At 34.9% G+C, this 27,635-nt stretch overlaps 1 protein-coding gene, 1 long non-coding RNA gene and 1 pseudogene across 2 annotated transcripts; all 3 read right to left on the bottom strand.

The window, feature by feature from the left end:
- Nucleotides 1–7,500: 7,500 nt before the first annotated feature.
- On the bottom strand, nt 7,501–9,416 carry LOC134283177 (uncharacterized). Its single transcript, XM_062765633.1, has 2 exons — nt 9,155–9,416; nt 7,501–9,048 (listed from the first exon to the last, which is right to left on the bottom strand). Exon 2 carries the CDS (start codon nt 8,618–8,620, stop codon nt 7,724–7,726), a length of 897 nt encoding a protein of 298 aa, XP_062621617.1. The 5' UTR covers nt 8,621–9,048; nt 9,155–9,416; the 3' UTR covers nt 7,501–7,723.
- A 5,102-nt stretch (nt 9,417–14,518) lies between these two features.
- On the bottom strand, nt 14,519–16,028 carry LOC134283178 (uncharacterized; annotated as a pseudogene).
- A 2,695-nt stretch (nt 16,029–18,723) lies between these two features.
- On the bottom strand, nt 18,724–22,619 carry LOC134283176 (uncharacterized). Its single transcript, XR_009995432.1, has 3 exons — nt 22,488–22,619; nt 20,513–20,566; nt 18,724–20,207 (listed from the first exon to the last, which is right to left on the bottom strand). It is a non-coding gene; the product is annotated as an uncharacterized LOC134283176 (long non-coding RNA).
- Nucleotides 22,620–27,635: the final 5,016 nt, after the last annotated feature.

Below are 27,635 nucleotides of genomic sequence, written 5' to 3'. Positions count from 1 at the left end.
AGCTTCCGAGAGGAACAACATGAAATCCTCCGTTTAATATATCTGATACAACATTCTGATCTGGCCAGCCCCGTTTGCAAACTCTCTGTATCCATGGTAGTGCTAACGTAGGCCAGTGATGTGACTGGAAGCAAAACGCATGGTCGGTCTCTTTATCTTGGAATAAGGAAAAGGTTGCACAAGGTCCATGAGGGACAGCAGTAGGAACATTCCAAGTATTTACGAATCGCAAATAGTTTTCTCTGAAAAGTGTACTTGAAATATATACATTGCTATTTTTTACTATATAAGAGGAAATGATTTGTGTTCTTTTTGAGTGACTCATCAGGTTAAGTCTGGTAAATCCCGGTGGTAGTTCATCAAATTCCATCAGGATAACTGTTTGTTGTGGGATATGGTAGAGACTGATCTGAGAGAGATCACAAATCATCTTATGGTCTGGAGGCCATAGCATGTAATCTGTATCGGAAGTCTCCAGTCTGAATCCCTCACGTTTACTTCCACTCTGTATTCTGTCCAAACCTCTCTTTATAAAAACAGGCTGACTAACGGTCTCCTCAGTGTCCGTCACTTCTCTCCTGATCCTCACTTCTGTAGGACTCCCTACTTCACGACACAGTCCTATATAAACAGCCTCTGACAGGCAAGGTATGTGATCAATCATAATATTATGAGAGTCAAAATGCACACTTCTGAAAAAAAACGAGTTCATATATGAAGTTTTTCTGTTTAAGTTTCTTCGATACTTATAGATAGAGAGAGCATTAAGCTATTGACATTTGTTTTACTTGGCACTTTGTTTTTGCATTAAGGTAATTCCACCCTCCTATGATGTCATAGGTTTTTGTAAAAACTATAATTAGTTTAAATTCATACCTAATAGAACAATATCTCTTGGAAGAATGCTTTACAATAGGTGTAATTATAAATATTGTTAAGTTAAAGAATTTGAAAAATGCATATCTTCTACTTAAAATCGATTATTCAAATTTTAAAAATAAACTGGTAAATATGCATAATTCTGATACTGAGTGTTACTAAATACTTCCTACTTAAAAGATACATTTGAATTGTGAATATCAGGTAAACTATTTTACAGAAAAGCAAATGCCTGAATGAAGAGACCTTAGAAGGAGTTATTGCCCTTGTAAACATTATTTAAAGATTGAATAATTGATTAAATATAGAAAATATGCATTTTTTGAATTCTTTAACTAAACATTATTTATCATTACACTTATTGTAAAGCATTCTTCCAAGAGATATTTCTCTATAAGGTACAAATTTAAACTAATTACAGTTTTTGCAAAAACCTATGACATCATAAAAGGGTGGAATTACCTTAAAGAAATGCACAATATACCAGTGGAAAGTTGAAAATATCGTTTCATGTGTGAAAACAGAGGAAATTCAGGTTAAGAACGATGGTGGTGTTCTTTATATATTTACAGATTTATCGATCAATTATTGTTTATTTCTTGTTGTCTGGGAGAATAATGCCTGCTCTGTTCGTTGAAATATTTGGTCTTTACATCCTCAAAACATTTAAATCTGCAAAAATGGTGAGAATGGGGTAAAAGTAGTGCGTTCAAGCGGGCTGATGCAGAGCAAAGTTTATGCGTCCGCTCCCGATTTAGTACGTCTCGTACGTGCGGGTGGACGGGAATTTCGTACACTTTTTCTGTATGTTACAAGACCAGGTCACTTTTAATCTTTATAAAGAACTTTGCGCAACAGCAATAAACGACAATGGCATGTGTCTATAAAAAGAATATACATAAATTATACATAAATTATAACAAAATTGAATGAAAATAATAAATTATGAGAAAAAATAACAAGTTATGAAAAGAGAAAAGCATTTCAATAGCAAATACCTTTACGGACAGCACGGCCTCGAGAAGTGTGACCTTGAAAAACTGGCTGGCGGGACAAGTAATTTCAATCGAACATGAGTATTTATACCCAGACCTACTGCGCAAGTGGATTGAGTTGATTTTAAAAATACGCCAGTCAGGAATGAGATTACAAAGAGTGTTCGACAAAAGCCTTTACAAAATATTAGAATCATACTCACTAAATTCAATAATCAAATAAGAAATAAGTTAACAAAAGTGAGTACGGTATTAGCCTAAATAAATATATGAATTAAAATATGTAATTACTTGATCACACACTCCCCGGCCAAAAAAATTGGGCTGTCCTCAGCACAAGTAATAATGTAGGTAATAGATCATCACCTGAAAAGCAAAACGACGCAGCTTTTACGTGCAAAAATATATACAAAAATCCTTTCCCAGACACCTGCTAAATGCAACATGGCTCATTCAATTATTACCATAAATAATGCCTGAAAAAATCAGAATTTAATGCATTAAATCTGAAAAACATTCAAAATCATAACATATAATACATATCACTCTCAACGTTCACTTTCATAGAACAATATATTCCAGAAATATAGATACATCACAAAGAAAATTTCCTGATTTCGGATCGATTCACAACTTTTTCAACACATGGGTTTTTCACTTGTGCAACACGAAACACAGAAGAATTTTGATAAGGAATTCCAGTAACCACGTAAGGAACATCACTCCAATTATCCTGAATTTTATGACGTTTCCGGAAGTTACGATTTCTAAGATACACATTGTCGCCAACGGAAATTTCTGCATTTGTGATACGTCTGTCATGGGATTCTTTCCTCGTCTCTGCATTATGTTTGGTTTCTTGTAGTGCACGTTGATACGCAAACTGAATTTTTTCTTTATGTTGTTGAATCCATCGGTCCAAGTCCTGTGATTGACTTCTGTCATCGTTTCCTAAGAGAAAATCTATTGGAAGGTACGGATCACGTCCAAACATTAGATAGTATGGTGTAAATCCAGTAGATGAATGAACGGTAACATTATATGCGAACACCACTTCCCTAATGTAATCTGGCCAACGTTTCTTTTTGTATGGAGATAAAGTACTAAGTAAGTTATGCAGAGTTCTATTAAAACGTTCGCATTGACCATTTCCTTCAGGATGATGAGCGGTGGTTCTTGATTTTTTAATTCCATAAATCCTACACAATTCTTGTATAATTTCTGCCTCGAAACATCTCCCCTGATCTGAATGAATTCGTTTACATATTCCGAACTTGCAAAACAATTCGTTAACCAACACTTTGGCCACAGTTTGAGCAAGTTGATTTCTGGTAGGTACAGCTATAGTCCATTTGGTAAATACATCTGTGATTATCAAAACGTTTTCGAAACCCTGCGCTGGTTCTAAAACCGTGAAATCAATAGCGACAGTTTCCAAAGGTTCAGAAGCGATCAGATGTTCCTGACGAGTATGGACTTTGGGTGTAGGAAGTTTTGCTAGGCAACATCGCTCACACTTTTTGCAATAGTCCTTGATATCATTGTACATGCCTGGCCAATAACATCGTTGTTTTACTAGGTTCACTGTTCTTTCTATACCTTGGTGTCCTGTATGGTCATGTAAATTTTCCATCACAATGTTTTTCATACACATTGGTAACACAATTTGTTTCAATTCACCTAACTTTGGGTCTGACACTTTCCTGTATAAGACTCCATCACACACAAATACACGTTGAATCTGTTTCAGTAATAATCCAGTTATTTTGTCTTGTTGTTTAATAAACTTCACAGGTGGCACAGTTTTGTTGATCAAGTGTTGTTTTAATGTAGATATTGCTTTGTCTTTCAACTGTAATTCTTTGATCTTTACTCTGTCAATTTCCGGAAATGTGGACTGTTCAGAAATAATCGCACTTAAACTATCCTTCTGTCTCAAATCACTTGGAATTGAAGATAATCCGGTAACATTGCACAATATTTCAGAACACTGTAATCTCGATAGTACGTCGGCATTTGTGTTATGTTTTCCCGAGCGGTATTTAATATCAAAGTCAAAATTTGCAAGTTGTGACGCCCAGCGTTGCTCGTAAGCACCAGCGCAGGGTTTCGAAAACGTTTTGATAATCACAGATGTATTTACCAAATGGACTATAGCTGTACCTACCAGAAATCAACTTGCTCAAACCGTGGCCAAAGTGTTGATTAACGAATTGTTTTGCAAGTTCGGAATATGTAAACGAATTCATTCAGATCAAGATTTTCGCAGAAATTATACAAGAATTGTGTAATTTATGGAATTAAAAAATCAAGAACCACCGCTCATCATCCTGAAGGAAATTGCGAACGTTTTAATAGAACTCTGCTAACTTACTTAGTACTTTATCTCCATACAAAAAGAAACGTTGGCCAGATTACATTAGGGAAGTGGTGCTCGCATATAATGTTACCGTTCATTCATCTACTGGATTTACACCATACTATCTAATGTTTGGACGTGATCCAGTTTCTTCCAATAGATTTTCTCTTAAAATCGATGACAGAAGTCAAACACAGGATTGGACATGGATTCAACAACATAAAGAAAAAATTCCGTTTGCGTATCAACGTGCACTACAAGTAATGCAGAGACGAGGAAAGAATCCCATGACAGACGTATCACAAATGCAGAAATTTCTGTTGGCGACAATGTGTATCTTGAAATCGTAACTTCCGGAAACGTTTCAGGATGCTTACGTGGTTACTGGAATTCCTTATCAAAATTCTTCTGTGTTTCACAAGTGATGTTTAATATCGAAATCAAGAAATTTTCTTCGTGATGTATCTATATTTCTGGAATATATTGTTCTATGAAAGTGAACGTTGAGAGTGATATGTATTATATGTTATAATTTTGAATGTTTTTCAGATTTAATGCATTGAATTCTGATTTTTCCAGGCATTATTTATGGTAATAATTGAATGAGCCATGTTGCATTTAGCACGTGTCTGGGAAAGGATTTTTGTATATATTTTTGCACGTAAAAGCTGCGTCGTTTTGCTTTTCAGGTGATGATATATTACCTACATTATTACTTGTGCTGAGGACAGCCCAATTTTTTTGGGCCGGGGAGTGTGTGACCAAGTACTATAGTAATTACATATTTTAATTCATATATTTATTTAGGCTAATACCGTACTCACTTTTGTTAACTTATTTCTTATTTGATTATTGAATTTAGTGAGTATGATTCTTATTTTGTAAAGGCTTTTGTCGAACACTCTTTGTAATCTCATTCCTGACTGGCGTAAAAATCAACTCAATCCACTTGCGCAGTAGGTCTGGTATTTTCCCGCCAGCCAGTTTTTCAAGGTTTTCTCGAAAAGGTATTTGCTATTGAAATGCTTTTCTCTTTTCATAACTTGTTATTTTTTCTCATAATTTATTATTTTCATTCAATTTTGTTATAATTTATGTATATTCTTTTTATAGACACATGCCATTGTCGTTTATTGCTGTTAATAAAGATCTAAAAGTGACCTGGTCTTGTTACTGCATTGAATTCTGATTCTCGATAGTACGTCGGCATTTGTGTTATGTTTTCCCGAGCGGTATTTAATATCAAAGTCAAAATTTGCAAGTTGTGACGCCCAGCGTTGCTCGTAAGCACCCAATTTTGCTGAAGATAAATAACGCAAAGGATTGTTATCCGTATACACAGTAAATTTGTTGCAAATCAAGTAATCCCGGAATTTTTCTGTAACACTCCATTTTAATGCCAGTAATTCAAGTTTACTACTCAGGTTTTTCATTTTACGTTCGTTTGGTTTCAATGTTTTACTTGCGTACGCAATTACTCGTAATTTTCCGTCTTGTTTTTGGGAAAGGACAGCTCCTAATCCATTAATGCTGGCGTCTATTTCCAATATAAACGGTTCACTGAAGTCTGCATAAGCCAATAATGGAGCGGAAGTCAATTTTTCTTTTAGCTGGTTGAATGCTTGTTGACACTCTGAAGTCCATTTTGATTCCAGTTTCTTGTTTGGATGTTTATGAAAATCTCTGTTAAGTTGTAACAAAGGAGATGATATTTGCGCAAAGTTCTTTATAAATCTCCTGTAGTAACCAGAAAATCCTAAGAATGACTTCAGTTGTTTCAGCGTTTGAGGTACTGGCCAGTCTTTCACACATTTGATTTTTTCTTCATCTGTTGATATGCCATCCTGACTGACAATGTGACCTAAGTAACGAACAGATTTTTTGAAAAAACTACACTTTTTCATTTTCAATTTCAATCCGTGTTTCTTCAAAATGGTAAATACTTTATCTAAGCGTTGTATATGCTCATCCATCGTTTTAGAATACACAATAATATCATCCAAGAAAATAAGTAGAATCTGAAAAATCTCTTCTCTGAAACACTGCTGCATCAGCCTTTGAAATGTAGCCGGAGCATTTGATAATCCGAACGGCATTCTGTTATATTCATATAAACCAAAGGGTGTTGTAAATGCTGTTTTAAAGCGATCCGATTCCTTAACTGGTATTTGATTGTAACCACTAGTCAGATCCATGGTTGAAAACAGTGAAGCCCCATGTAGTACATCAAAACACTCTTCTACTCTTGGAAGCGGAAATTGATCTCGTTGACACTTTAAATTTAGTTTCCGGTAGTCGACGCATAGCCGAAGACTTGAATCTTTTTTTCTGACCAATACTATAGGAGACGCATACGGACTAGTACTTTCACGAATCACATCTTTTTCAATTAAATTCCGAATGTGCTGCTTAACTTCCTCGAATTGTCCTGGGGGTATTCTTCTGTACGGTTGGGTTACAGGTATATCATCCTTTGTCCTGATAACATGTTCCACAGTTGTTGTGTATCCAATGTCGTCATCATGTTTAGAAAACACATTTTGATGTCTATTGAATAAGTCGGTGATTTTGTCCTTCATTTCGTCGGTGACGTCAAGTTGATACAGGTCATCTGGTAGCTGAAATCCCTTTGTATCTGATTTTACTTCATGTGTTGCAAAATTCTCCGAAATGAATATTTCCTCAGTAAATCCTGTTGATTTGAACTGAACTTTAGAATTATCATTCACAATATCCGCTTTTGACACTATCCCTATTCTCGTTCTGGGTCGTAGATAAATATTTTCGTCACCTACATTAGCAATGCGTACACTACAATGGCCATTTTTCACAGAAACATAAGTATTTACAATAATCAAATGCCTATGTAAATGACTCTTATTGACAAGCGGTTCCACTAATGCATTGTGAATTTGTGGTCCCGTGCAATGAACAACCGTTACACTGTGTGGGTGAATCACAATAAGCTCAGCACTGTTCACTCGAGCGAATCCATAGGTAAACGATCGCTGATCTCTATCGATAGACGCAAAAATGTTGGACAATTGTTGATCACTGAAGCGACACTCACTGGAGACTCCCGTGTTCGATTTGTTTTCTTGAAAGAGAATTTCTTTGCACATACCAATTATATTCATTCCGATAACACCAGGTACTTCCTGTTTTCGTTGTTTAGTGAAGGGGTCTGTCGGATCTTGAACTATGAGAATTCCACGCTGGGGAAGCACTTTGGTTAAACAAATAACATCACTTTCAAGGTATCCAATGTATGGTATGTTAATTCCATTTGCTGCTTTCAGTTGAATTTTACACGGGGTCAAAGATTTTCCATGTTTTTCCAAATATTTTCTATAGAAACTTTCTGTTATTGTAGACACATTAGATCCGGTATCAACTAAACAAGGGATACTCACATTTTCTATTACAATATTAATCACCGGACATGCTCCAATCATGCGTGAAATTCCAGGAGAGCCCTTTGTATTCCCGTCTACCGTCGGACTCCGGTCGATAGTGGGGCAAAGTTTTCCTGCTGTGTTCCTGTATCTTTTCTTTTTGGGCAATTCCGTGAAATATGACCGAATTCCTGACAATTGAAACATTTTCTGTATCCATCAGTGAATCTATTTTGCGTCATCGTAGGAGGGTTTTTCATAATATCTGTGAGTTGATTAATTTGTTTTTGTTGTTGTTCAATAGCAGACATAAGCTTGTTGAATGAAGGTGAATCTTCACTTTCCGTTTTCTTTTGTTCCGGTTCCGAATGCGACATTTTTACACCTTCCGCACTCAATAATATGGCCTCTTCCCGTAATGCATAGAAATCACACTCTTCTGACTTACGTACTATTTTCTTTATTTCTCTCCTGATGTGCGCATCTCTTAGATTTTCGGAGAAATGTTCACATAACGTGCGTTCCTTATGTCTGAAAACCGATGAATCCTTACGAATAATCCTTTGGAATAAATCAAGTAAGGTGTTGGAGTATTTTCGGATAGATTCGTTTTCTCCTTGTTTACAACCAAAGAAATTTTTCTGTAGTACGGTAATGGATTCCCTGTCACCGAAGGCTTTACGTAGACATTCCAACATTTCATTTGGTGCTGAGCGAATATCCGAGCGAAATTTGATTTCATCCTTAGCTTCACCCTCAAGATGCGAATAAATAAGATCACATTTTTCAGCAACAGACATATGTATAGCATGGAACACAGAAGCCAGCTCGTCGATCCAATCATCAACTGGTACATTATTTCCATTGAACTTTTGAATTTTTCGATCTTTGAAATAAGGATTCACAAAGTGGGGAACATCACGTTTTAAATCACATTCCAGTAATTCCTTTTCAAGCTCATGAACACGTTTTTGTAACTCCCTCTTATTCATTTTGCTTATTTCACAATAAACATTTTTGAAAAGAATTAATTTGATATAAAAAAAAATCAGATCTAAATAACACCTTTTAAACAATTAAACCCCTTTTTCTATAAATAGATGTCAAATGAAATGATAATTTAACTGTCCAAATTTGAGAAAAAAAATTAAAGTTCAAGTCATACACAGTTCATGGGTCAAGTCCGTGGTACACCGCCAGCCATCTTGGATTTCCCTATCGTCCGTCGTAGTTTGTCGTCGCCTTGAAACTGTTTCCCCCGTTGGCCTCCGTAGTTTGTAGTCGTTCAGTCCTCGGGATTTACGTGCTTTGCCATTGCCGTTTTAAGTGACTGCTCGCAGCGCCATATGTAACCGAGCAGTAACAAGACCAGGTCACTTTTAATTCTTTATTAACAGCAATAAACGACAATGGCATGTGTCTATAAAAAGAATATACATAAATTATAACAAAATAGAATGAAAATAATAAATTATGAGAAAAAATAACAAGTTATGAAAAAAGAAAAGCATTTCAATAGCAAATACCTTTACGGACAGCACGGCCTCGAGAAGTGTGACCTTGAAAAACTGGCTGGCGGGACAAGTAATTTCAATCGAACATGAGTATTTATACCCAGACCTACTGCGCAAGTGGATTGAGTTGATTTTAAAAATACGCCAGTCAGGAATGAGATTACAAAGAGTGTTCGACAAAAGCCTTTACAAAATATTAGAATCATACTCACTAAATTCAATAATCAAATAAGAAATAAGTTAACAAAAGTGAGTACGGTATTAGCCTAAATAAATATATTTTTGTTCAATTCCGAAAATTATTTTTAACAGTTTCAGAAAATTCTCTTACATGTTTAATGTATTTTGACAGAATTCTAAAAATCAATAATCCGAAGTTACTAACCGAGTTACGATGGGATTTCATTTCTTTTTAATTTGTGTTACTTCCAAGAAAGAAAAAAAATATCTCCACAAAATAATTTAAAGCTGTCTAAAGCAAATGTAGAATTTTCGCATGACCTTTGTAAATTTTGTTCAATTCCGAAAATTATTCAGTTTCAGAAAATTACATGTTTCAGAATCTAAAAATGGTGTTTTTATGGGGAAAAAAAAGTAAAAATAATTTCTGTCTGCCCCAGAACGAAAATATTGCAAAATGCCCTGGTACTTCTATCTCCCTATTGTACGCGTGCGCAGAAAAGTGTTGAATAAGTTTCCATAATTACCATGGTCTCAGTTATCCACGAATGAATATAAGAAGACCAAACAATTTGATTTAATCTTATTAAAAAAGCTTTTAGAACATATTTCTCACCTTTGCATGCTCCAGTTGAATGTTGTTTACAAGTTTGAGCTAAAAATAAGAGCTGCGTGACCTTGACATAACCGAAACAACAAAACGGTAGATACAACCTTTATTTTCCGGCACTTATATTGTGCAGTCAATTCTTGCAGTTTAATTGTCATATATTCGCTAAATACTCATAATTTCATAAGTCTTTCTCTGTATGCTACATATATCTTAATATTACGATATGATTTTGACTCATTGTGCCGCTTTAAAAAATATATAATTTTCTAAAGAATATAATAGAACATTTTAAATGGGATACAAAAAATATGGCGAGACACATGTTTCCTTATCATGAAAAAAAATGAATTATATCTATTTACAAAAAATACTGTTGTCTAGAAGAAACTTTAGTCGTACTTTGCCATAGGATATAGCACAGGACTATAGTAGAAAAGTAAATTAGTTATTGATCATTGAATGCGGAAAAAACTTGTTTATAAAAATTACCAATAATATAAAAACATCTACAAATCCTATTTTGTACAATATATTCCTCTTATAAATATAAATATAGAATTTTTGATAATATAGACAACAGCTGCATCAATAAAAGTGAAAAACATGATTAGTCATCAATTGAACTGCTTTGGTAAAAAGCTTTGATTATTCAAACAAGTGTTCTGAATTTTTTTTAAATAAAAAATCTTCATGAGCAGAGGAAAAACACTTGTGGTGTTGGCTTAAAATAAGGAAATGAGATTCTCATTTTATATCGAGGATGTTTATTTATTATAATAAATTATAGTCTGTTGTATTTGTATATCGATTCAAATAATCCTTGTGAACACATGTCGTAGGAGTATGAAAAATCAAATCTCAAATAGGAATCGCTCAAAGGGCCTCTGAACTACCATGCCAGCGTTCTAACCACTGAGCTATTGAGACCCGATATGTTTGACTGCCTCTCACGCACCTTTAAACCCAGTGACATCTCAGCTATGTTAAGAAAGGTCAAAGTTCATATTCCTTGTACACCGTTTTGGACGTTTAATTGTGACGTCATTGAAATTTAACAAACCTTAATAATCAATCACCGACATGATCATGCGTAAATAACAACTTGAATTTCGTTCTTTTATCAATTATTTACTCATTACATATAGACCCATCGTCGCAAGCCACGGGTTTTGTGTCCATTCTATTTCCACAAAGTTTGTGGAAATAGAATGGACACAAAACCCGTGGCTTGCGACGATGATATAGACCCTTATCCCAAACACACACGACGGGCCTCTTGCAGGAACACCTCTTTGCTCTTATATAAAGCTCACTAGCCACTATTTTTAATCCCCAATTTATAAAAGGCACAGAAATGTTTGAGGTGAATTTCAATATGATTGATTTTAGGAGGGACAGCTCATTTTTTGAAAGTCATACTCTGGACACAGTGTTCGTCTTTAAATAACCTGTAATCTAAATCTTTGCATGATTTGTAATCCCGTATTTTTTTTTATCATTATTTGATGTTTTATGTAAAAGATAATTAAAAATGTCAAATAAAGTGAAACTGGTCGGTATCTCTCGTACGTGAAGTTGCTGTCAAGCAATGGATCTGACATCGGTAGTTTTACCAACTTTTCCTATAGATATAACATGTAAAATCAGCGTCAATCGGTAAATTGAGTGATTTGAAAGCTTCACATAGTTCAACAAGTTATTTCTCCGTAAGTTCGTCGCAGTGATATATCACGGTGTGATTTTTGAGAAAAACAATTTTAGTGACATTTTAGGTGACTTTGAAATATACTCTTAATTTACTGTAATTACTTTAAACAACTTGGAAAACTTTAATTATGCTAATTACTATGTAACTCCGAATCTGGTAATTAATTATTTAATCAATTTACTCAACATGTCATGAGTTATTCCATCCAAGCCATCTGTCACTCATGCTCAGAATTGTGCTAATTACCATTGTTATATTTTATTATTTATATGTTACACGAATCATTGTTAATCAGTTAACTCCTAGGCTTCGGATTGTTCGGGTGCGATTTTTGGATTTCCAGAATTCACCCTACCGACCTATGTTTATAACAAAGTGCTATTCCATCGTTAGCATTTTTATGTTTTATTGTTGCCGGAAAATTTGTCACCTATTTTCCCCGGTGATAATCTCTTATAACAACATTGTATAATTATCTGTTTCTCATGTCCAAACATCAAAGAGTCATTAAGTATATTCAATTACTCTATACCTGTGAATCTTTCACTCATTTCACTTCATGCCAACACCTGTCAATTATTTACTCATTATGTACATTCTTATAAATAGTCATGTATAATTTCAATCTTTAGTCTGGAATAAACGGAGGCCAGCCACGGCCACGTCCGACTCGTTAGGACTTTGAGTCCGGGGCCACTTCGGCCATATCCGACTCGATCATTTTGATATGTCTGTTTGTTGATTTATATTAACTGTTGCCATCGTTGAGACTCATCTAATAAATACAGAATCGTTCATCATTTGTTTTATTTCTGGAATTGCACTTTGGTGGACCTTCTGGAATACGGCACCCTTATACCTTGTTTTTACCTTACGGCCACACAAAGCCTCTACCTTATACCTCGTACCCTCTACGCCAACATTCCCTCACCCCGTTCGTTTTGCAAACAACGGATGCAGTTCCAGACGAATTCTAAGTACCGTCCAAATCTACACGGTCACAATTGGTGGAGAATCCGGGTAAAACAAAGCCCGGGGCCGCTGCATATACTTTGCAGTGGTCAGATCCCGAACCTCTACAGCAAGCGAGTTCCCCCATTACATCACTCTGCTCAGCGAAGATCGTTCGACCAACGATTCAACGATGGACAACAACACTGAACAGCGAACAACATTCATTGACAACACTTTCGACATCTCTCTGTTGACCACCAGGGTACTCAAACCTACATTCCAGGTAGTGTTTACCGGTGTGTACGTGTAAAAAAACATCAAAGAACATTCTCCGAAAAAAAGTTAACTTTCTTCCAAACACGAGGACGTGTTTTTCCCGGAGCAGTGGGAAATTATCACAGTGAAAAATTCACCGTTTCTAAAGATATAAACTTTATTTTCAATTTCATACTTTTGCCGTATTTGTGAATCTAATTGTTTAATTTAAGAGTGACACTTTAAGACTCTTGATCGGTAATTACAAAGAGACAGAGTGCTATGTCTCAAGAAATGTTAATCTCTTATAACAACATTGTGTAATTATCTGTTTTTCATGTCCAAACATCAAAGAGTCATTAAGTATATTTAATTACTCTATACCTGTGAATCTTTCACTCATTTCACTTCATGCCAACACCTGTCAATTATTTACTCATTATGTACATTCTTATAAATAGTCATGTATAATTTCAATCTTTAGTCTGGAATAAACGGAGGCCAGCCACGGCCACGTCCGACTCGTTAGGACTTTGAGTCCGGGGCCACTTCGGCCATATCCGACTCGATCATTTTGATATGTCTGTTTGTTGATTTATATTAACTGTTGCCATCGTTGAGACTCATCTAATAAATACAGAATCGTTCATCATTTGTTTTATCTCTGGAATTGCACTTTGGTGGACCTTCTGGAATACGGCACCCTTATACCTTGTTTTTACCTTACGGCCACACAACGCCTCTACCTTATACCTCGTACCCTCTACGCCAACATTCCCTCACCCCGTTCGTTTTGCAAACAACGGATGCAGTTCCAGACGAATTCTTAGTACCGTCCAAATCTACACGCTCACAATATTATCACCGAGCAAAATTAACATCTTTAAATAATAATAACTTTTTAATATTTTATACTTAATTTGGACTTTTAATTGTGAAATTCTTTATAAATTTTTACTATGCGCTAATTTTGAATTAATTGTGTTTTATTTATCTCATTCCCTTTGAAGCCGGATTAAGACATTCCAAATGACACTCTGTGACTCTGTCAAAATAAGTGTCGCTCGTTAGGTGTTAATGCCTCAGGATTTGTTAATCCTTTACCAATAACTTTATTTGTACAATTTCTTTATAACCTCTTTCATGTCCATTTTATCAAACAAACACACCTGTCCATCAATTAACTCAACTAGTGTCAAAAGTCAATTATTGTTTACTCTTAATCTTACAAATATCTATGTCCATGATAATCTCTTCAGTTTGGAGGCCCGACACTCTACCGGCCACATCCAACTCGATTAAATCTTGTACGATATTGTTAAATTTCATGTTGATTGTTTACCATCGTCTTTAATAAATTCGGAAACCTGATTTACCAATTCTTGGACTTTATTTTGGAAGACCATAAGGAATACGGCACCTTTACCCTTTACGTTTTATTACGGCCCACAGCGCGCCACTACTTCGTTATACCCGCCAAATTCCTTCTTCCCCGTTTACGCAAAACAACGGATTTAGTCCAGGAATTACTTATACAACTTAAAGCCAAATTTACTGGTTATAATACATGAAGCAACACACGAGATAGTTGCACCCGTGTCAACTAATGCTTGTATGGGAGTACCATAAATTTCAACACTAATTGTGTTTTTCAGAACAAGCATGATCAAATTAACTGATTCTTGTGTTTTGTTTTGGTCAGATAGAATGGGGGCATGAGACCGAGGTTGAGGGGGTTGAGTTGATTTTGCGTTGGTGCAATTGTTATTGAAAGAGTTAATAGGTCCATGCTCTGTAGGAACTGTTAGTGAGGAACATGCATTGTTAGTGACTTTGTAGTGCCCATCCTTACTAAGGATAGGCGCGCACCCCTATTGGAATGAGTTGTTTTGTGATTCGTTAGTTGGGTGTTGTGTCTGTGAAAAGCTGGGTCTTAATCGTGTGCCACGGCATACGTCTTCAAAGTGCGACCATGTGTTGCATTTAGAACAAAAATGATTGTAAGCGGGGCAAGTATATCTTGGATAACAAGACTTACCACACCCAGAACATGATCGTCCTCTCTGGCTCGCATCTGGAGTTTGTTGATGGGGCTGCTGCCACTGTGTCTTTCGAGGCTGCTGCCATTGTGTTGGGGTTGCTGCCATGGTTGCGGTGGGGGCTGCTGCCACGGTTGCGGGGGGGGGGGCTGTTGCCATTGTTGCGGGGGAGGCTGTTGCCATTGTTGCGGGGGAGGCTGCTGCCAATGTTGCGGGGGAGGCTGCTGCCACTGTTGCTGCGGGGGCTGCTGCCACTGTTGCTGAGGTCTTTTGTTTTTGTTCTGTCTTTTGTTTTGATTGTTGTACGGTGCACTATTCTGATTGTGAACCGTGGAGAGTGAGCACAATTCTTGCTTTAGAGACTCTTTCAGTTCTGACGCAAAGGCTTTAAGCGTAAGCTCAACACAGAGCCTGTATCCACGCAATCAAGTTCCGCTTTTGCAATAATTATGGCTTCTCGTAACGCCTGAAAAGTTTTGGGTTGTTTGCCGATTATTCGGCTTTTGATATTGTTCAGTAAACCGTTCACTGTAAACTGAACTTTGTAAAGTTCAGGAAGATCATGTCCTAGAGCGACTTTTTCTGCTCTGGCCAAGTACATGTCCGTGGTTTCATTAAATTCCTGTTTAATTCCCATGAGGTTGAAAGTTGCCTCGTTTGGTGCGAACCTGTCTTTCAAAGATTTTTTTAGAAGTTGCATGTTTGATTTTTCTGCTGACGACAGTGTATGGTACCAGGTGGCGGCCTGGCCTTCAAAATTACAGCTTATGGCTAGTAGCGCTTGGGCATCACTTTCATTGTGGAATTTTTGCCAGTTTTCAAAGTTTGCCAGCCAAATATGGACATTGTCAGAGCCATCGAATTTCTTTAGTTTTACACCGGTTGCCATTCTTTGTTGTTGCTGTTGTTGTTCTTGATTTATCTGTGCAGACGGTTCTGCTGGAATTTGGTGTGGTACTTGGTTGTTCTCGCTTTCGATACTGTCCACTTCACTGTCTTGTTGCTGCTGTTGTGTTGTGACACTGGGTTGCTGTTGTTGTGTGATTTCACTGGGCTGTTGTTCTTGGTTATTCTGTAGATTTTCAGATGGTTCTGCTGGGATTTGGTGTGGTACTTGATTATATTCACTTTCGATATTGTTCAGTTCACTGTCTTGTTGTAGGGTTTCACTGGGTTCTTCTTGATTTTCTAAAATTTCACTTACTTGTTCTGAGTGTTCGAAGTTATTTGTAGGTTGGTTTAGTACGGGTTCGGTTTCACTTGTTTGTTGTGATGGTTCACCAGTGATTTGGTCTATTTGGTCATTGCTGGGTTGATCTTGTTAATCACTAGATAGCACTTCTTGTGAAAGTTGTTCTGTAGGGGAGTGGTTGATCTGGTCTCTGTTTCTTAGGTTATAATTGATTGGTTTCGTCTTCATTGGGATGAACCTTTTTCTTCCACCATTTGTAACGGGGGATTTTTGTTCGACTTCTGAGTTGAAAGATTCTGAAAATATATGACCAAGATGAAATATTTTTCTACGATGTTTTATTCTTGAGGTTCCAGCATAAAGTGACAATTATATAATGTATGATAAAAGATGACATATAAAGACAATAAGATAATAAACAACGAGTCTTTGCAACCTATGCAGCATATATATAATGACCACATTACATAATATAAAGAGTCGTTGCACAATTAAGATTGGTGTAACTTACATATATAAACCACATTTTAATTAACTTTGACCTTACATGTGCAAGTCATATCATATATAATATAAACATAATACACATTAATAAAATAAACAATCAAAAGTGGGGAAAATTAACCAAAATGGTAGAGATCACTTTGCCATGAAAAGGTACACAATTTTATGAAGACTATTTAAAATGTTTTGATAGGAATTTGCTTGGTCATAATAAATTTCAATAAGATTTGATAATTTGAAATGATTAACAAAATCTTAAATTTAAGAAAAGAATAAGATGATGCTTGCACATAGATTACATGTACTTAAGCTTATAGACTATATACAAAAACACTTGGTGCACATGCACTATACCATAACAAAACTCAGATGTTCGAAATAAAATGATAATCATGAAAATGCATTTAAAATACATGATGCTATAGAAATGTTATATGCTTACAACATAATCCTTAAATGATCGTATGAGAATTGATAGGAATATTTATCGTTTAACAACAAAACATCTTTTCGCAGGTTCGACTTCATGTTGGGCGGAAGTGTAAACAGAGAGTAAATTTAGAAACAATCACGTGACCCGAAAGTTTCCGGAAACACAGTTAACAATATTACAGAATTTTCTCAATTTATAAAAAAAGCATTATTACAGAACCAAGGTAGGGTTTTGGTAAAATATACATTATTCAAGCCAAAATATGATAATTTTGATAATTAAGAAAAGTCGTAACACATTTCTATGTAATTTCAGGTAAAATACAAGAAAAATACCTAACAGTTATTTGTTCTATAGTATAAACAATGAAATGCATAAAAATAATAAACCACATCTGACCATAACAGTTTGAAATCATTAATTACATTTATAACACAATAATTAAAGTATATAAAAATAAGTGTCCTACCTGAAAATATATGACCAAGATGAAATATTTTTCTACGATGATTTATTCTTGAGGTTCCAGCATAAAGTGACGCGCTGGGTACCCAACGTAGAAATTAACTTGGTCAAGGTGAGGAACACAAAGGGAATTAATTAAGAAAACATTGAGTAAACCACTACATTTCCCTGTGGCGGGCCTCATTAAAAAAGATATGTACAAAGCCGAGAGGACAAAGACAGGTAATCCGATGGGTTGACACTATAACCAGTAGATTTGGCTATAAGTTGTATAAGTAATTCCTGGACTAAATCCGTTGTTTTGCGTAAACGGGGAAGAAGGAATTTGGCGGGTATAACGAAGTAGTGGCGCGCTGTGGGCCGTAATAAAACGTAAAGGGTAAAGGTGCCGTATTCCTTATGGTCTTCCAAAATAAAGTCCAAGAATTGGTAAATCAGGTTTCCGAATTTATTAAAGACGATGGTAAACAATCAACATGAAATTTAACAATATCGTACAAGACTTAATCGAGTTGGATGTGGCCGGTAGAGTGTCGGGCCTCCAAACTGAAGAGATTATCATGGACATAGATATTTGTAAGATTAAGAGTAAACAATAATTGACTTTTGACACTAGTTGAGTTAATTGATGGACAGGTGTGTTTGTTTGATAAAATGGACATGAAAGAGGTTATAAAGAAATTGTACAAATAAAGTTATTGGTAAAGGATCAACAAATCCTGAGGCATTAACACCTAACGAGCGACACTTATTTTGACAGAGTCACAGAGTGTCATTTGGAATGTCTTAATCCGGCTTCAAAGGGAATGAGATAAATAAAACACAATTAATTCAAAATTAGCGCATAGTAAAAATTTATAAAGAATTTCACAATTAAAAGTCCAAAGTAAGTATAAAATATTAAAAAGTTATTATTATTTAAAGATGTTAATTTTGCTCGGTGATAATGTCCTTCGGCCTCCGGGAAAACACGTCCTCGTGTTTTAGAAAGTAACACCCTTAATAAAATGGTTGGTACTGTTGGCCTTGGTACTGTCCGTGGAAGTTGTTGTACACGGGATGAGGGTTGCCGTTGGGTCCGATGTTGCCATGCCTACCAGATATTATCTTCCTTTCTTATAAATACAAAGCAGTAGAGCTATAATCACAACAGAGGCTTAGACTAGTATTTTATGTTCAAGCTGAAAATTTAAAAAAAAAAGGAATAAAAGAATATCCGACATTTTTTTTGAAAAAATTAAAAGAACAAAATCTTGTGCAAATAATTTTCACGATCATATTTGCAATATTTTTACTAAATAAAAAAACAGTATGGTGGATTATTTCAGCGGGATGCTAATTTAGGCGTTGTGATGGTAGTCCTCTAACATTTTAAAAGCTAAAAATAGCAAGTAATTACTCTTTTTAGTCAGCAATGAGATGGAACTCACTAAAATGAATAACGCCAAAATTATTGGCATATAATTGAGCGGGCAAAACGCCAAATCTTACACCCGCCAAGTAAACCCGCTATATGGTAATCTATATGAAAGTTGTATAAATACAAGATATTAATGCATTTATGTATGTGTGTATAACAAAGCCACTCTGATGGAACTCAATCAAGGTTGAATGCAATTTGTATTTTAGTGAATGATAAAACAAAATCAGACTTAATTTAATTCTCCCAATCAATTACACATATCGATTATTTGGCAAAGAGGTAAGTAAAAGAAAAAAGATGAAAAGAACGAATGAAAAGAAAAGAAAGGAAAGAAAGAAAAATATAAGTGAAGAAACAAACAAACAACAAAAGAAATCCAATATGAATAATCTTAATTGGTCTTCACTATAAATTGCTGGACGAACTTCTCTTATGAATACATCATCCACAAACAAGGTTGATCTATGTCTATATACATCTACTTCGTTTGAAGTACGCCCTCCGTAATTAATTAAAGCCTCAATGTCGCTATCACTTAACTCGGACGAGACGGACTCTCCGTGGCGTCTCCGAGCATGACCCACATCTAATGGGATCAATCCATAGTCATCCTCTTCATTCGTTCGTAATGTTACTGATGAAGCATCATTTATGGATTCAATTGAGCTGGAATCTTCTTCCCAGAACGATAATTGGCTGAATTGTTTTGAGTTATTTTTAGGTTCTTTCGTTTGATATATAGGTGATTGTGATGGATCTGTATCTGAATCTGTATCTGAATCTGTATCTAGATCTGTATTTGAATATGCCGTATTGATTGTATCGGTACCTTCAAGAGGCATATACGAAGCTGTAAATTCTTTTGTGATTGTTTCAGTTTCAAATTTTTGGAGTTGTGATATTTCAGTTAAACTGACAGTTTCAGATCTCGAGTTTAACAATTTAACGGGAAGGGATGTATCAGCATCAATAATCGATTCAGCATGTATGATTTCCCTGCAGTCTTGAGATGGTTTACTAGTAGTTCCTTCTGGATCCTGATTCAAATCATTTTCCTCTTTGAGGCTGAGCACCTTGATTTTCGATACTTTTTGCTGGGATATATCTGTCTTTTGGTTATTAGATAATTTTCCAATTTATTTAATTCTGAGTCATCAGTCGACGGTTGTCCTTTAAAACGATTTTCGGAGAAGCAATCATGTGAATGGGGGTCACAAGAAATTTTTAATGTATCATCAAGATGATCTGGGTTTTTTTTACGCCTAAGATGCCCCTTTTCTACGACTATATCTTCATCATCTGAACCATTTTGGTAAAAAAAAAATATAAATATATAAGATTTGCATAATTTTGATCCAAATACATCTCAAAGATTATGTTAAAAATGTTAAAAATCACAATAAAATTATGATTAGTATTATTGCAGAATTGTGTTCTTAGCATGAATTATAAGATTGGAAAGAAAAAAATTAAAACACATAAGACACTAATATTGAATTCAAATCAATTTTGATAAATAAAAGACATATTGCCCTTTGTTGTTGGAAAATCCTTTCGAATTCAAATATTACACAAAGGTTAAAGGATTTCTTTAAAATTCATACCTTTGATTTGGTTCTCCAATCTTTTAAGAGCAACAGAATCCATTTTTGTTGTACCTGAAAAAATATTTAAAAAACAAAAACCTACATTTTTTCCTTCCAAATATAAAGTCACAAATTCATTTTTTTTTTCAAAATACATGTTTCATCTTTCTCTTGGCTTAATTTTGTAGTCCAGAATATTAGACTAGATTTGGTCAAAAAGTTGCTTTGAATTAACGAAATAAAAGAATTATTTTTTTTATGGCGTGGGGCTTGCCCGATCGTCATCTAGTGATCAGTCAGGTTTACGCAACCACACGTGTCAATATAAAATAGCAACAGCTGTAAACCAATTTCTTTAAAACGTTCACAATGAATAATAGCTTGAATATAAAATTAAATCAATTGTATCTTCAATCAATACTACTACAAAACAATTATATTATGTATAATTTTTACGCAAAGAAAACGTTATGGTTGTTGCGGATGAATTTCTACTGAGGGGGTGCGTCGAATGACATGAATCACATTTTGGGACCGATTACTGTAAAACAAACATTTAAATACGGTAAAATAATTACACAATAAACACGAATACAACAAGACTTTAAAGATTGAATTTCTTAATCTTAGCTTTACGTTTACGATCTTCAATCCAATTTTAGTCGAACAACCTACTTTATTGACAAGTAATGCCAGTATTACTTTATTTATCCATTTCCTCCATTTGCTTACCGCGCTTATCGTAAGTTGATCGTACTTGTTACATTAGGGCCATGGTTGTAGTTAAGATGCAATCACTATACAACAGAACGACGCTCTGACAATGGCAATTAATTAAAAAAAAATTATGAAACCCTTCATATGTCTTCGATTGACTGAAAAGAAATTAGATTGATATAGGCCTAGAGGATGGACATTTCTGACGATGTCTGGTCAATTTGAACCCTGACTCATTCGGACCAGGACACAAGGCTATCAGGCCCTATACTGTATTTGTGTTTAGACTATTTAAAAAAAAAATATTATTGAGTTGGCTCGCGTAGCGAGCTAATCCCTGTCGACATAGCCGTTTCAGAGGGTTAACAGTTTCAGAGCTGTAAAATTTTTCACGCATTCATCAAGGTGATCCATACGCCAAAGATAATAGTTCTAGCAAAAATGGTTTGGTTCGAGTGATTGTTTAGACTTATGAGGTAAAAACTGTATAAAATTCCATACTGTAACATTATTTATACCTTCATGCTTTTAAAGAGATTTTTGATTAATTTCCTGTAATATGTATAATTACTGCGTATGAATATGTTCAAAAATGTTAGGTGGATCTAATCGTCCCGTCTGAAGTTTATTTATAATTGACCTAGAATACTCCCCAACACAAACACCTGCTGCTCCCTCATTAGCTGCAGCTAGTTGTTGTTGAAAATCTATTTTTAGAATCCAGATTTGCTGTGGGAATCTATAACCTAATTATTCCATAACACTGACCACTTCAGCTAGAATCCAGTCAAAATAATACGGAAGCCCATTAGTGCCAACCTGTATTTATAAAGGAAAACACTTTATCTATGAACCAAACATGGATCATACATATAATATTTAATCTCTTATTAAGATGCAAAATAAACTGAATATATGAAGGTATTGTGTCCAGGTGTATGAAAAAGCTCAAATTGACTCGAGCGAGTCAACTCGCAGGCCCTTCAGGCCTTTGATTATGTTACCGGAGTCACTCACTTGACCTATTTGCAGATCTTTTGAAATTGTTTTTCTTGTTCGACGCCATTGAAGCCTTTCAGGCTTTTGATTTTGGAAACTAGCCTCTATCCTTTTTATCACTTTTGCTTCGACTTCTTTAGGAAATGAGTTTGCTTTTCATTCTTATACAATTTTTACTATAGAAAAATAGGATATTTCTTATCTGTGAAATATTGGAGAGAGAGGAAGAGAAGAGAGATATATGTATAAATACCGGGTACACATGTATAGAGATTACCTGTTCTGAAGTCACATCCTCTAGTAATAATAGAAGTTTTTTTCTGATTTACAACTATTTTATAGGGCATGTTCAGTTACAAAGAAAATAAAATGAAAGTATATGATAAAACAGGAAGTATAATTTTCAGAAAATATCCATCTTTTCGAGTACAATAAACTGTTTTGTTTGTATTTACATTGTAAGATAGTATAAAACACCATTCATTAGTGTTTTTACTAATTTCTTATAAGCATGCATTGACTATTTTTGTATCGACAAAACGTCTAAAACTGCTGGTTCAGTGTTATTCATTTTGACACACTTTAGTGTTTTTACTTTTATATGGACTGAGTGGTCGAGGCCAATTTGAGACTTTGAAGTTCTTTTAAAAGAACTCCAGATGAATAGAAACACAAAAATATGGAATTTTGAAACTAAATTGTTAAAATATTCTCCTTGCCAGATGATAAATGAGAGTTTAAGATATCATATCTAAAAGATAAGCTATATATGATGATAAATTAAATTTGTTACCCAAATAGTTGTACATGTACATGTATATTTAATAATAATACGTTATCTCAACTTCTAGTGCCATAGGGCAAATGTAAACCCCCTTCTCATCCCACGAAATCGCATTTGTTTATAAGCAGCGCGCAGTTTTGTAAAAATGACCATGTTAGGGTAGTGAAATACAATGTAGTATAGGGGATGGACGATTTACAGTTGTCACCAGTGGGGCTAATACATGCATTTATCATTTCTTATCAGGTAATATATGCACTTTATATTCATTCGAGAATGAAGTTCAATGCTTATTAGGTCACCTGAGTAAACTCAGGTGACCTATTGCTATCCGTTTTCGTCCGTTGTCGTGCGTCGTCCGTTAACATTTGAACATTTTCAGCTTCTTCTCTGCAACCACTGAACCAATTTCAACCAAATTTGGCACAAAGCATCTATGGGTGAAGGGGAACAAAAATTGTGAGTTTCATGCTCCCTGCCCCCCTCAGGCCTGAGGGGTGGGGCCAAAACCACTAAAATTAATGCAATCTTTAAAAATCTCCTTCTTTACTCCTGGGCATCAAGCAGTCAAACTGTTTGCATGATTGTAATCAGCAATGAGTCTTGTACCAAAATTGTGAAATTCATGGCCCCAGGGTCAGGGGTTCTAGTGCTAGGGCGGGGCTAAATAAGTAGGTAGTGAAAATGCATTATTTCTTTGAAAATCTTCTTCTCAGCTCCTGGGTATTAAAATAAACGAACTAAGTACATAATTATGATGAGCAAGAGTGCCTCTATCAAAATTGTGAATTTTATGGCCCCAGGGTCAGGGGTTCTGGTGTTAGGGCGGGGCTCTATTGATTATATAGTGAAATGCATGAATTCTTTGAACATCTTATCCTTTGCTCCTGGTTAATATACTAATGACCTAATTACATATTTAAGGCCAGGATTTATTTTATTTTCAGTTTTACGAACCCTCCACTCAAGGTTTAGAATTTTCAGAAAAAAATAAAACAATTTTTTCCTTTCCATGTCAAATTTGAGTCGGGATCGAGATTTCAAGTTTACAAACTCGCACTTCCGGTTTTAAGATGAAACGGCGGGTAAATAAAGGTAATCTGAGAAGAAACTAGGTTTAGTGTAAAATTCATCGATACAAGTGCCATTCAAAACGTTTCACCCGTTCAAAGGACAAATAAATTGCTGACGACTTTGTTGCACAATGACATGTTGGTGAGATAATTATGTGTTCGTTTCAAAAATATCTGTAAATTATTTTCCTCCCAAAGGTTTAAACTGGCCGTGGTATCTTTTGTATATTGCCAGCGACATTGTTTAGGTCTCTGTTATAGCTTACAGTCTAAGCATCATTCTTCAGAAAAGGGTTGCTTATGCATCAGATGTAATGAATAAAACTATGGGAGAAGTAAAGTCCATTTGAGGAAGAATTCACAAGACATCACAAAATTTATATAACTGGCCCAAACTGGCAGATGATGAAATAAGCAATTGAATGTTCTACTTTCCTATTTGCAAGCATTATTTTTTAGCATTATGTGTCCAGTGGTAAGGAGCCTATTAGAATAGCATAAAAAAGAATGTAAAAATGTTAATAATTGATTTATCAAAAAAAAAATAATTTCCTTCTGCTTCAGGACTTTTTTATTCTCATGTTCATAACTAAACCTAAACAATAAAGATGCTGGCCTTATAATGAAGAAAGGGGCCTCTTTCAAAATAGATAATTTCAGGGCCGCTTGGTCAGGGGTACCAGGGGGGGGGGGGGGGGGGGTACTTTGACTAAAAATAGATTAATGCTTTGAAATCTGCCCTTTGATAAGTTATGGTGCCTCTTCAATATTTGTGAATTTCATGGTTTTTGGATTAAAACACGAACCAAATACAATCACTGGAAAGTTGTTACATGATACTAAGGTGACCTATAAGGCCCGTGGGCCTCTTGTATTTGTGTATTCCTAGTAAAATTATGATTCCGTCGATAACAATCATATCTCTCAATTTATAATAACTCTCTCGTACTTTCAAAATTACGTGGATAGATGTTGTTAGTTTCATTTTTTAAAAAATCAGTTGGGTATTTTATTTTTTTTCCTTTTTCTGCAGCACATTCCAAAATCAAAACAATTAAAATGTAGTTTTGCATATAAACTCTGATGTTTCCGTGATTATAAAAATTAAGAGAATAAAAAAGATATTCAAAGTCTTGATATCTGAAATATTTGGTATAATTTAAGATTAGGTATCTGCCATTTTCGGTTTGCGATTTGTCTAGGCTTGGTGACATTCCTTATGAAGCGATAAACACGGCACTGAAAGTCACTATCATTCTTATTTGTTTATAAATGTTTACTTTCGTCTTCCGATTTAATACAAATTCTATAAAACATAACCAAAGAATTGAAAGAACTGACAATAAATTCCCTTTAAATAAGTTATTTCCTGACGTCACGGAGTCAGGCTGTATAAGGATTGATATTTGCAAGATCGGAAACTAATAGATCATACCTGGAGAGCTAGATTTTGTGCAAGCTGATTTACATTGGAATTCTTTACCTGCATTCTAAAAAGAAACAATTTTCAGAAAGAAGAATGATATCACTGATGCAAAATACTTGATTGTTTACTTCCTTTATTAATCTTTTTGCTTGGAACAATTATTTCATGTGATTCACCGTTTCAACATATCCGTGTATCCCTCTTTCTGTATTTACAAAGAGAGCTCCATAAACAAAGCAAGTAGAGCGAAATTATAGACATAGCTCGAAAACTTCTGTGAAAAAAGAATATGGAAACTCAAACTAAGATTATACAAAAGCTCTTTTGCGAAACAAAGTTTTAAACTGTTCCTTGGTATCGGCAACTATTGATAATTTTGGTAAGTAAAAAGTTAAATGATCCGGCGTTTTGCTCTAAATATTTCAGTCAAATATCAAACCTTTTTTTTTCAATTTACAGGTAATGGTATCTTCGTTAACAAAAGTCGATATTATCTTATTTTAAAAAAAGGACTTTCACAATTAGCACTTATTTTTACTGTTGACACATACTTAAACATTTAAACCTGCCTTATGTATGGAGGTACGGAATTGATAATAGATAACATGAACATTAATAGTGTTTATAGAAATGGTCTTAGGGGTATTCTCATTATTACAATCGCCAGAGACGATAGGAAATAGAGGAAAATTAACTGAAATTGTTTACAAATGAGAGTTAGTATTTCCTTTCATTTTCGGAAATAAAATAAAGAAAACTTTTTTGGAAAAAAAAAATAACGAAAGGAGTCTCAAAGTGGAAAAGAAGGTGGTTAAGGGGTAGGATTGTTGCCGTCCCTTTCTTAGTTCATGTGATACTGGTTAAAAAATGACCAATTTCCATCTTTTTAAAACTGTTGAACAGAAATATTATATTGAAAAAGAGCTTCCGTATATTTTCCAGGTGTAAAAGTAAACCTTCGATCGTAATAGTCAGCGGTTCTCGCCAAAAAATCAATATTGATATTGATTTGTCATTGATTTCCAGAAATAGAGTACAGGTAAGGGGCTGAATACTACAACCGAAAGTAAAATATTCAAGTGAGGTTTTATTTCATTTGAAAAAGATAAGTATTTTGTTAGGACGTTTAGAAATCCTGTACAGGTAGGTGGATTACATATTTGAAAAGATTTTAGCATAATAATTACAGAAGTACATTTAACGAAGAGTTTTTTTCACATCCTCAATGCCATTTTTCTTTAAATAATATTGTTTGTTATCTCCACATAATTCATGTATCCCCCTAAAAGCATTTCCAAATATTTACCCTATTAATCTGCGTGATTTTGCTGACTTTGTTAATTTATTAATTATTATACATTGAGTTGACGATGGATTTTTCCGTTATTTCTCGATCATATCAAGGTCAGCTGGGGATGCTCACTCCTCCATGGCATCTGATCTGATCTAATCTGATCCAATCTCTGATGATTCGGAGGGGGGCGTGTTTGCTCTGCTCCGATGAATACTGTTCGTTATCCCCTTATCCTTCTTTGTTAACTGTTGGTAATGTGCGTATTGTTTTTTTTTATCTAAGGATCTTTGAATACATAGATAACTAAGCTTAGGTATATTTATTCCATAATATTCTATATTTCTGTTAAATACACAAAAACTCAATGATCAAAGTAATGCGTAAGAAATCTCTCACCAGGTCGGAGATATTTACTTCATTGTGTCCTTAGAGATAATATCCAAAATAGCGCCGCTTGAAACATTTGTCAGTAACTTAAAACTCTCTAAATAATTAAGAAATTTACAATTAAATAGAGAATGTTTAATTGTGAAAAAATATTTTTCAGATATGTGCTCTTTAACGATTTTATAGAATATCATGATGTATCACATACCTCGCCTGTCAGAAGTTGTGTATATGTAGGACTATGTTATGGGGTAGGAAGTCCAACAGAAGTTAGGATGAGGAGAGAAGTTAATGGCACTACGGAGGCGGTGAATAAACCTGTATTCATCTTGAGAGGATTAGATCGGATGCAAAGTGGGAGTAGACGTGAGGGATTCAGACTGAAGACTTCAGAAGAAGATTGGATGTTCTGGCCTCCAGACCACAAGGTGATATGTGATCTCTCTCAGATCAGTTTCTAT

Source organism: Saccostrea cucullata, unplaced genomic scaffold, assembly GCF_032062105.1.
Source record: "Saccostrea cucullata isolate Sc308-1 unplaced genomic scaffold, CSIRO_AGI_Scuc_v1 ctg4552, whole genome shotgun sequence".
NCBI lineage: Eukaryota > Metazoa > Mollusca > Bivalvia > Ostreida > Ostreidae > Saccostrea > Saccostrea cuccullata.
This window is presented reverse-complemented; position numbering and strand designations above follow the sequence as displayed.